This window comes from Chionomys nivalis, chromosome 17 (assembly GCF_950005125.1).
Source record: "Chionomys nivalis chromosome 17, mChiNiv1.1, whole genome shotgun sequence".
NCBI lineage: Eukaryota > Metazoa > Chordata > Mammalia > Rodentia > Cricetidae > Chionomys > Chionomys nivalis.
The window spans coordinates 39,175,859-39,187,601 of record NC_080102.1 but is presented as its reverse complement, the minus strand read 5'-3'; the positions used below and the strand labels follow the sequence as shown (position 1 = coordinate 39,187,601).

At 51.1% G+C, this 11,743-nt stretch overlaps 1 protein-coding gene across 1 annotated transcript; it reads left to right on the top strand.

The window, feature by feature from the left end:
* The first annotated feature begins 401 nt into the window (after window positions 1–401).
* Tob2 (transducer of ERBB2, 2) lies at window positions 402–10,590 on the top strand. Its single transcript, XM_057792344.1, has 2 exons — window positions 402–1,218; window positions 7,035–10,590. Exon 2 carries the CDS (start codon window positions 7,119–7,121, stop codon window positions 8,154–8,156), a length of 1,038 nt encoding a protein of 345 aa, XP_057648327.1. The 5' UTR covers window positions 402–1,218; window positions 7,035–7,118; the 3' UTR covers window positions 8,157–10,590.
* The last annotated feature ends 1,153 nt before the right edge of the window (window positions 10,591–11,743 follow it).

The window sequence follows — 11,743 nt, the reverse complement described above, 5'->3', positions numbered from 1 at the left end:
GGGAGTAGCCTGCCCGTAAGAGAAAGAGGGCCGCAGCAGAGGGGTCGCGGTCGCGCGTGGCCAAGCGGTATTATCTGGCGTTTGGAGCCCAAATTTCAAGGCTGAGAGTGCATTGGTTAACTGGTGCTCCGCTCCTTTTTCTGGTCTTTGCTCTTCTCGTCCCCCTCCCCTCCCTTCCCTTCGATTTTCCCCGTCCCCATCAGGAAGGCGACTCTAGTAAACCCAGGGCAGCCCTGGTTCAGATCCAGAACCATCTAGAGTTGGCGTCGTGCCCCCATCTCCCCAAATTTAGAACAGATCGGAACCGGGCACGGCGAGCCACAGGGACCGTCAGAGCTGGAGCTTCGCGCCGTAATGGTCTCAGGGGACCGTGGGAGGTGGGGTTGGTGCGGGGCTGACTCGTGCGAGAGTCCTCGGGGGCCCAGTGACGCAGTCTCTCCCCGGGACATCCACTGTATCCCAGACTAGTCCCTGATGGCCTGCTGTGTCCCGGGCTCGTCCCCACCCTCCCTGAGCTTGGTCGACACCGGTAAAAACCGTACATGGCGAGTTCAGACTGCTATGGAGCCTTAAGAGAAGAAATCGCGCGGCGAGGCGATTGGACCACGAGGACGAGGAGCCCCGCTGAGGACATGGCAGGGCAGCCTGCGTCTAGAGGATCCGCCATGAGAAGATCGCTGCTGCACTAAGCGCGCTATCTGGACCCCAACCCACAAATGGGCTGGGAGGGGTTAAGGGCGCCACGGAAAGAAAAGTAGTCCCGGCCTCACGGAAGGAAAAGTAGTCCCCGCCCCGCCCCGGCTGGGCGGAGGGACGCATCACTCAGGGGTGGGGAAAACAGATTCATGCGCAGGGTTGCTGAGGGTGAAACTTTTCATTGACTTTGCTCACTTCGGGCCCGGGCGCGGGAAGGTGCTGGTCGTCTGCGCCCAGTGTCGTGGGAGCCGAGAAGCCAGACGTACAGGACTTGCCCGCCGGCCACGTCCCGGGCCGGCCTCCATCCACTGCGTGACGGGTGCTATCCTCGGGCCCGCCATCCCTGCACCGTCGCCGGCGAGCTCAACCTCCAGAAACAGCGGCAAGAATCACATGAACTCGGTCCTCGTCCCTCTCAACGACGTAAAAGGACACCGTGGCCCTCAGCCTCGCGGCGCCGGGGAGGCTGGGCGAGAGACCTTCGTCCCGCGGCCTGCAGAGCGCCCCTTCGCGGAGACCCGAGTGAGTGCGCGGGTGAGCGGGCGGGGGGCGCCCACACTGGTCCACTCCCCTGCCGCCTCTCTGGAGCGGCCCGTGGGGCTCTCCCTGATATCACTCTTTGATAGTAGGGTACCTAGTTCCGAGTGTGGCCCTCTCCTGGGCGGAGTGCGTTTCCTCCTTGACCTCCTTCCCCATTTCTTTACGCCTCACTCTCTAGGTTTTCCTTGTTCCCCGCAAAGAAACCAAACTCCGGTCTGCGTTAAATATATTAGGGGAAGGAAGGAGATTCGATCCTCGTTTTTTTCTGCCTCCTTCCCATGTGAGGGGAAGCGGGGCGGTGATTATTAACACAGTTGGTTTCTCGCTCTTTGGGACCTCTGAGATGGGAGATTGGACACCCCCTTTGTGGTGACTGGGCCGGTTAGTGAGACTGCCCTTTCGTTGCTGAACAATTTATTGCAGGTTAATCTCTTTATAATCTTGTGTGGGCGGAAAAAAGTACCCAAAGAGCTTGTCCGATAGTGTATTAATTTTGTTGATCTCTCCCTATTTTTAAAACTTCCCCTTCTGTTCAGAGAGGATATACACTGCGCCCTTAGCCAAAATCTAAGGAGGGAAATGGGAGAATGGACTACAAGCTGTCCCCTCCTCTCCCCTCCCCTGGGAGCAACCAGAACCTTACACAGCAGGCAGGCTTAAGGATCAGCAGACAGGGTTTCCTGTGCCAGTTCAGCGCCTAACCCTTTTCTCTCCTCTCCATCCACCCTACTCTGTCTGGGAGTGGGTTTCTCTTTGATTTTCTGACAACAATAAAAACCCGGTTGCTTGCCTGGGCTCCTACCCCCATCCCTCACTTAAGCACTGGGGCAAACAGCTGGTGTGGGAGGAAGGATTAGGGAGCTTTAACACCCTGCAGGGGAGGTTTGTCAAGGAGCTGGTAAGTCTGGTCCTAGGGTAGGCCTTGCTGTGGGAGGAGACTCGCAATTTCTGAGTATTAGAAGATGCCCAGGTTTCAGATGTAGGGGTTTTGCTTGCTTGCCTGGGAACCTCTTCCCATTTCCTTTACCTGGGTCTGGTTTCTCAGACTTGTATTAGAAGTGGGGTGAGGCTTAGACCCCACTGGCGTCAGGCCTTATTGTTGACCGGGCGCTTCCCCATAGCTTAACTAGGAATTCCTTTGGCCGACAGGATTGGAGAATTGGATCTAATTCCAGCCATTCCTTCCTGGCTGTGGGGATGCTGGAGCCGTGCCTACTGGGTATTAAGTGAAAATGGCTCGTTTCTCCTTGAATACACGGTTCCTACAGCTACCCCAGACAGCGACAGTCCATTGAGATCAAGAGGCCGGAGTCAGTGGGGCGGCCTTCTCTATCCCAGCCCACCTGCTTCACCCAGGAAAAGCCCCCTTAGTCGCAGAGCCCTAATTTAGTAGGCTTGGGAGGTCATGAAGGGAAAGCGGAGTTATTGGAGTCTAGCCTGGACATGGACGTGGGGAGAAAGGATAGCCGGTGAATGGCCTTATGGGCAGATCTATGCCAAACGTCTTCGGCGATGGGAGGGGGAGCGCCCACTCCCCGCAGCGCGCATGTGCATCGGAAACTTTTCCTCCGCTTCGGACCCTTGGCCTGGTCCTGGTGCCGGGCATGCGCGGTCTAGCCGGCTGGGCGCTCGCGTAGTGCGCAGGGAAGTGTAGTGTGCTCAAAAAGTAGGTCACGAGTCCCTACCCGCGCCCGGAGGCCTGAGGACTACGGCTCCCACAGTGCTGAGCGTGGCGCCGTCCTGGGTGAGGCGAGCCTTGGGCCCCTGAGCTCCCCAGAGAGCCTTTCCCTAGACAGGACACTTGTGCTATGGCCCAGGTGGACCTGACTGCCCCAGAGGTGGTGTTAGGGTCTAAGTCCGTTGCACCCGGCACATATCCTGGAAGTCCTGCTACCTGTATCGTCGATTGGGCTGAGAGCGGAGGACTGATCCCGGGGGAGCTGCCTGTGCCTGGTTCTCTGTCCACGGTGGCTGTTCTCTGGACCGTGTTAAAGCGCTCTTCTACGCATTAACCTCAATCTTGGGAATTGATTGATTTAGGATGGTGGGCATTTGAGATACCTGAATTTTGGGGAGCGGGCGAGCTAGAGATTCTTCACCATTACCTCTCCCTTTCTAAAATGTGAGTGTCTCTCTCATTATTTAAGTCTTGTTTTTCATTTTCACTCGTTTCTCTGGAATCAGTATTGATGAAACCTTTGTGTAACTCCACAGCTCTTTCCTTGTTCCATTTTGTCTTTCTCCTGAACACTAAAATACACATCAGCACAAGGGTTCTGAGTCGACGTTTAACCCGTGGCTGAAGTAAAAAAAAGGAAGAAAAAAGAATTAGGACAAAAAAAACTTTTTTCATATATCTTGTGGATATAGCACAGGCCGACCTTGAACTTCTGACTCTCCTGTCTCAGCCTCCTAGCTGCTGGAATTACAAGCACTGCACACCTTAGGTTGCTTGCAACTTTATAGTACATTGTCAAAATGAGATTTTACTATTAAACATTTTCTGTTCTTGAGACAGTTTCTCCCTATGTAGCCCTGGCTAGCCTTTTACTTGCTATGTAGGCTGGCCTTCAACTCACAGAGATCCGCCTCTGCCTCCCGACTGACACCACGCTAGGCTACTCAACGTTTCCTTTTTTTATTTTATTTTTTTTTAATTACCTTTCTAGTGTTTTGAAAAAGGTCTGAATCCTCTGCATCTGCTCAACAAATCTGCTTGTTCCTTTTTTGAAGGGTGGTTATTTCTGAGCTTTCTAATCTCATTCTACTTCCATAAATATTTTATAGATAAGCACTAAAACTTGTCCATCGCTTCCTAAGAAACAAACTCAGCCAAATGGTCACTCCTGTCTTTAGCTGAAGACAAGATTGTTCCTGGGCTTTAATCCTCTGCTCCATAAGCTTCTTGAAGTCAAAATTAGAGTCTGGGCTAGTCGAGCAGAGACTGTCCGTCCTCACCTGGCCTTTCTGTAAGGCTCCACACCATCGCCCTCTGGCTGAGGGTGTGTTGTGCTTCCTTGTTTGTGCAGCAGCCCCACCGAGGTGTGAACGGGTGTGTAGCCTTAGTTGCTTGCATTGCAAGTACTGGTTCTCTGGGCAAGGACGATGACAGTGGCTCTGTTGTATTTTGGGGCGAGAGGCTTATTTCTCAACGACTTTGGCCTACATTTAGAACGTTCCCATTTTGAGGCTGTACTGTTCAGGGGTTATAACTTGGAAGGCCATTATACAGCAAAATTTGAGAATGTCTGGAAAGGCATAGAAGCCCTTCTGGGTAGGATAACTAAGAGGCTCTACAGTGCCTTGAGGAAAAATGTCATGCTGACATTGAGTCCGTTTTACTTTCCCAAAAATTCTTTGGAAGCATGACCTTCAACTGTAGGCATCTTCTTGAGACCTGATGCCCTCTTTCTTCACAGATTTAGTCTCCTCATACTATAGTAGACCACCATAGTCTTTTCAGACCTCCACTCTTTTTTTATTAACTTACTGTTTTCAATTACACATAGAGATGTGTATCTTCATGTGGGTATGTGCGTGTAAATGCAGAAGCTTCAGGGACCAGAGGCATCAGATTCCCTGGAGCTAGAGTTACAGAGTATTGTGAGCCATCTGGCATGAGCCCTGGGAGCCAAACTCAGGTCCTCTGGAAGAGCAGCACGTCCTCTTAACTACAGAGTCATTCCTCCAGCCCCTGGAACCTTCTTTCGGAGGCTACCAACTCAGAAGGCAGGAGTTGCGTGAACATAGGAGTTCTTGGTTTAGTTTAGTTGGCCTGCTTTCCCATATGGGAGAAGCCCACAGTATAGGAACTAGCTTTGAACTTCGCATCTGGTAATGGCCCTAATCCTCATCAACTGGGCCCCCTTTATTCTTTTTTGTTTGTTTTTGACAGTGTCTTTCTTTCTATGTAGCTCTGGCTGTCCTGGAACTCATTGTAGACCAGGCTGGCCTCAAACTCAGAGATATACCTGCCTCTGTCTCCCAAATGCTGAGATTAAAGGGATCTAACATCCCCTATTCTAACTAGTCTTTCTTTAAACTGAAAAGGACCCTAGAACCCATCTATCTTAACTATCTTGGTCATGACTATATGAAGAAACCAGGGTACCCTGACTTGTGAGCAGCAGCTCCCTACTTTTTCTCAGTCCTGTACTGAGGGTACTTAGGTGCTGCTGCGGATGGACTCTGGGTGCCTTCTTGGTGTACGCACCCCACAAGTCTTCTGAAGATTTGGTTCTCAGCATGCCCCATAAGAGCCCTGGGCCCAGGCCTGATAATTAATATGAAAACTCAAGATTCTCAAACCTAGAGTTAGACCAAAACCAGGAAGAACATTAATCAAAATCCAGCCCTAAGTTCCACACAGGACAGAAGATGCCCTTGGCGGGTCATTGGTCAACCTTGCCTCTGCTGCGTTCAACAGCCATGGCTTTGCCCAAAGGTCTAGCTAGAGATATGCTCTGCCTTTGCCTGAGGAGGCCAGCCATCAGAGGGGGTCTTTTCACTTCAGCTTCTCCCCAAGCAGGAGTCCAGAAGCCATCCTTTGGGGGGAAATGAGATTAAGAAGGTGGGTCACCTTCCTGAAATGTGAGGCTTGCTCAGATCTAGAGAATAAAACTTTTGACCTCAGTGAATCTGGCTATGAAGGAGTCCCAAAATAACAATCCGAGTGTTTATCCTGGGCTGCCTCCTCGGCGGGATTCTCCACTTGATAAATCTGATCTGGTGCCGAGGACAGGTGGTCAGACAGTCCTCAGGAGGCTGAGTGATGATGGGTCCCCAGCTGGAAGCTGTAGGGTGATGGGAAATTTCCTCCCGCTGCCATCACTCGCAACCTTGCCAGAAACTGTGGAAATTCCCTCAGGCCACACTGCAGCTTCTCTTAATGCCCTGCCAGCCACCAAGGCCCTGCTTCTTGCATGTCCCCTAGGCAGCCCTGGTCCAACAGTTCCCTTGTGAGATGACAGATTGTGCTTTTGACAGATTTTGCCTTTTTCTGGAGGATTGTGGCTTTGTCCCCGTTACCGAGGCTGAGTGGAAATGTAAACTTTGGTCGCACTACCAAGTTTTTAAATTGTTTCTGTAAACTCAGACTGAGCCCAAAGCATACACACCTATGGGGTCCAGGGTGACAGGCGGATGCAACTGAAGCTGAGCCCCAGTGAAAAGTTGGCAGTGCCCTTCATATTCAGTGACCTGTATCGCATTCAGTTTAAGGAGGGCAGCTAAAATTTTGACTTATGCCTTCAAGCATTTGACAGTTTTGGGACACTACTTGATGGAGACGCTGCAGAGACAGCAAGAGCCTTCTTAGATCCAGCTGGATTGGGGGCCTGGTTTTATTCCTTAGTTATTTGAGGCCATTCTGAGAGTGTCCTGAATTCTCAAAACGGAGGAAAGCACAGTGCACTCCCATTTTAAGTGCCTACTAAGTACTTAGTGTAGGGGAGAGCTTTATCCTTGAACCTCAGGTTACTGATGAGGAATCTAAGGTTTAGAGAAATAGGATTTGTCCAAAACCAGGAGTGATCATACGTGCCTGTAATCCCAGCACTTGGGAAACAGAAGCACTCTAAGTTCAAGGCTAGCCTGGTCTATCACAGGTGAGTTGTAAGCCAACCAGAGCTGTATAGACTCAGAAAGGAGTGTAACACTAGATGTGTGTGATCAAAAGCTGGTGTTTTTCAGCCTGTGCTTTGTCATTGGTTACCGCGCTGTCACGGCTTGGGTAGCGTATGCTGGGTGCCTTTCTGCATATGTATTCACCATGATCCTCTCCTTCTCTCTCCTCCCAGAACCCTCTGGATCATCTTCTGCTCCCACTGCTGCTCTTGGCCTGTGCACGTGTCCTGTGCTGATTCTCTGCCCAAGAGAGGATCATGCAGTTGGAGATCAAAGTGGCCCTAAACTTCATCATCTCCTATTTATACAACAAGCTGCCACGGCGCCGGGCAGACCTGTTTGGGGAGGAGCTAGAACGGCTCTTGAAAAAGAAGTATGAAGGCCACTGGTACCCTGAGAAGCCATTGAAGGGTTCTGGCTTCCGCTGTGTCCACATTGGGGAGATGGTAGACCCTGTGGTGGAGCTGGCTGCCAAGCGGAGTGGTCTAGCAGTGGAGGATGTGCGTGCCAACGTGCCCGAAGAGCTGAGTGTCTGGATTGACCCTTTCGAGGTATCCTACCAGATTGGAGAGAAGGGAACTGTGAAAGTCCTGTACCTGGATGACAGTGAGGGTGGTGGTGCCCCAGAGCTGGACAAAGAGATCAAAAGCAGCTTCAACCCTGATGCCCAGGTGTTTGTGCCCATCGGCAGCCAGGACAGTTCCCTGTCCAACTCTCCATCGCCATCCTTTGGCCAGTCACCCAGCCCCACCTTTATTCCCCGGTCTGCCCAGCCTATCACCTTCACTACTGCCTCCTTTGCTGCCACCAAATTTGGCTCCACAAAGATGAAGAAGGGTGGTGGGGCATCGAATGGTGTAAGTGTGGCTGGCAGTGGGGCAAGTGGCCAGCAGCCACCGCAGCAGCAGCCTCGCATGGCCCGCTCGCCCACAAATAACCTGCTGAAGCACAAGAGCCTCTCTTTGTCTCTGCATTCACTGAACCTCATGACAGCCAGTCCGGCCTCTCAGTCCCAGCTCTCACCCAATGCCAAGGAGTTTGTGTACAACGGCGGTGGCTCATCCAGCCTCTTCTTTGATGGGGGGGATGGCCCAGGCAGCAGCACGTCAGTCCCCTTCGGGAGTAGTGGGGCTACCACTTGCAACCACAGCAGCTTTGATGTGTCCCAGGTGTTCGGAGGTGGCACTAACAGCCTCTTCCTGGAGAAAACACCCTTTGTGGAAGGCCTCAGCTACAACCTGAACACCATGCAGTACCCCAGCCAGCCCTTCCAGCCTGTCGTGCTGGCCAACTGACCGTCTTCCTGTCTGCCAGGCCAGGAGCACCCACGACCACAGAAAAGAGAACTGTACAAAAAGATTCCAGTCTTCTCGTTCTCACACTTAGGAAAACGATCCGCCCAGGCACAGAGTAGGAGGGGGCTCCCAAAGCACAAAGTTGTGTCTAACTCAGCCCCTGGCTGTTTTCCTGCCTGCCTCTAATTTCATTTGGTTTGAGTTTTGTAAATTTTTTTTGTTACATGTAGTTTTCTATATGACATCTTTAATTAGTGGTTTCCTACGCTAAGAATGGTCCAGATGTGAACTGCTGCTCCCCACTCCCTCCTTCGTGCTCTTTTGGGATTGGTGTGTGCGAGCTCACAGGGAAGGAAGAGCAGCAGCTGGAACCAGACATACCCTGGAGCAGGGAGAGGCTGGCCCCGTGTCCATGGCCTGTACACTATCTTCTCAGGCCCTGCCACCAAATATGTCTGGCCCTAGGCTCAACTCCCCCTCAGGCTGGGCCACAAGAGCTGTTGACTGACCACTTGACACCCTCCCCCTAAAGCTAAATTCTGTGACTATAGGGAGGTTAGCACTTTTTCTAGTTGGAATCCTTCTCTGTCCTGTGGCCCCATCCCTCACCCCTTCTTGGCCTGGACAAGATATATGTAGCCCCTCTCTCAGGTTCAGCCTTTCCCTGAGGAGGGTGGGGTAGAGTATAGAGGTAGGAGTAAGTGTATGTGTTTTTGTTTGTACATTCATGCCTGTGGGTGTGTGTGGCTTGCTGTTGTGTTCTAGAGGATTCCAAGCCACGTGGACCTTCCCTCTCTGGATGTGATTCTGGGTTGCAACAAGTACTTATTAATGTACAAGGCTGGAGGATGGGCCCAGGGTGGGGTGGTAGTCCATTTGTAAGGTTGTAGGGCAGTGTATGTGGTGGGCTCATGTGGTTAAGCCTAAAAAACTCCAGGGAAAGCACTGTATAAGGGGCTCGTTTCCAGGCTGCAGAGGGGTCTACACTTCTGTTTGTTTCTGACCAAAAAAAAAAATTCTCAGCAGGGTGGGAGGAATACCCAAGCCTGATACCTAAGAGGAGTCCCTAGACTTCAGCAACTGTTGTGTGACCTTAGCCCAGTGTAGGGACAGGGAGAGAATTTAGTCACAGCCTGTGGTGGGCAGTACTGAGCCTTGAATTTGAAACTTTGTGATTTTTGGTTGTAGGTGTAAATGCATTTGCACCCGTCTGAGAACTTGTTGGTTCCTGTCTCTTGCCAGCCTGTGTCTGCCCTCACCTGGCACTACTTGACCTTGATGCTGTGAGATATGGTCTCCTGGGCAGGCAAGAGAAGCCCCTGGTTCCCCGCCTACTGCACTCTCCCCAGGGACTCCACGTGGGAACTGCTGTGGCAGCCAGTTGAGCCCAGACCGACACTGCCGACCCCATCTCCTTGCATTGGGCACTAGCTCTACCTCCCCCTGCAGGCAAGGCCCTGAGTTCTCAGCCCAGCACCATCTGTCCCTAGCCAGCCCATTCTGGGCCCCTGTCCCTTCCTTCATCCTCAGCGCCCATACAGGTGACAGTCCTGGGTGGATAACTTCTCTGGGACAAGTTGGGTGTTGCCTTATCCCCATTTCCAGCCTCCTCCCACGTGCACACAGATACCACCTGCACCTAAGCCAGCTTGTTTTTCACACATGGGGAGACCAGAGCCCAGCCCCTTGTGTCTTTGAAGTAGGAAGAAAAATGAGTGTTCAGGAACATGACTACTGGACTGGGCTTTTGGGCCCAGTTCAGTGTCTCATCGCAAATCTAGGCATTTTTGCTTCAATTTTATTTTTTTTAAGAAAAAATAAAACTCTGCACTAATTTACCTGGTTTCGTAGAAAAACTTTTTTTTATTTTTTACATTTTTTGGTGTCTGTTTGTATTGAATAATTTGCTACATTTGTAAAATGTGAGAGGTATATAATATATGTATATTTCTAATGTAAGAAACATAATTTTTTTCTTTTCAAGATTTTTTCTTAAAAAGAGGAGAGAAACCAATATTTTTTCAGGAAAAACAAACTTTAAAAAATAGGAACATGAAACCTTTTTCCTCCCCTTTCCCATCCTCTCTATCCCTATCATCCAGGAGCAAAACTGAAGGTGGATTGTCTTGTTAAGAATGTCAGCTGTCAGTCCAGAATGCTGTCTTTCTCGATGCTGTAGCATCTCCCCCGGGGTGGAAATAGGCATCGAGGAAGCCATAGAGAGGAACCCGGGAGCAGGGCAATGACCTTTTTTTCTCTAGTGAAGGAAAAATGCAATCAAGACATTTTGTATTCAGAACGTTGTGCAATATTTTGGAATGAGACATTGGTGTGTTTAGAGATTTAGTTTCAAAACAAAGATTGATCAAATCTGTACAGTTTATATTGTTCCAGATTTTTTTAAGTTTGTATTAAAAGCATGATATATAATAGCCTCCTGCTTACTCTTGGCTTGATTTGTTTCTGGGGTCCCTTTGGAATGGAGAGGTGGCCACTGCTGTGGGCCTCAGGAGACTGTTAGTCACCGACACAGTGACTCACCTCTGGTAGACACAGTTGACCTCATGTCCCTGTGGTGTGCCCACTACCACAGTCCTTTCCACACTGCAAACCGCCACCCCACCCTGCCTCCCCTTGTTCCTCAGCCTTGAGTGCCATACAGCCAGGGCTGGGAGGATTTCTTAGGAGCCACCTTGGAGGAAGAAGATAAGGATGGCCCCCACCCTGCTTGCATCTGACGTTTATACTCTCCCCTTCCCTGTGCCACTTGGTCTTTAGTATGGGTCTTTCTAAACAGGCCTACTGCTTGGGTTCTCAGTGCCGCACCCCCACCCCCACCCCCAGCTGGAGTGCTGGCGGAGCTGCCTCAGAGGTGAGGTCGTGTTCATAAGCCAGGGGCTCAAAAGCAGCCACGTCCTTGTCCTGGGACACAGGCTGGCCTGGGCAGGGATCTGTGAAGTTGTCATTGAGTCATTTCATCCTCATGGCAGCTCAGTGGTAAAGACATTCTGTCCATTTTAGAGCCTAGACGTGGGTTCCAAGTTAGGTGGCGTCCCTAAATTCACAAAATTAGTAAGTGGTCAGCCAGGGTTTTGAGTCTGTTCTGACTCTGTTCATCAGAGTGGGCAGTGTCAGGCCCTGTGAAGGAAGAACCGTGGCGTTGAGTACCAGGGAAGAAAAGCTTGGGGCAAGGTGAGCAAGTTCTGTATTGACTCTGTAGCCAAGCCAATACTGCCCTCCCCACCCAAACATGAACCATAGCTAGGAGACGCAAAGCCAGCTGGGTGGTGGTGGTGCACCCAGCATTCAGGAAGCAGAGGCCGACAAATCTCTGAGTTCAAGGCCAACCTGGTCTACAAAGCTCCAAGACAACCAGGACTACACAGAAAAGCCCTGTCTCGAAAAACCAAAAGAAAAAACTCTGAAGCCAAGTATCCACTTCTAAACAAGAGTCCCAGCACCCCTGACATCAGGGCCTCTCTGTTGGTCATTTTCTTTCCACAGAGCCTGTGTAGCAAAAGGAGATCCTGACAGAAGGCCAGCCTATCTCTATGCCCGTGTCCAGATTGCCTGTCAACAGGGGGTCC

Bases quoted from the DNA above. Each gene is read 5' to 3' on its own strand.
- Tob2 (XM_057792344.1), top strand. From the start codon at position 7,119: ATGCAGTTGGAGATCAAAGTGGCCCTAAACTTCATCATCTCCTATTTA.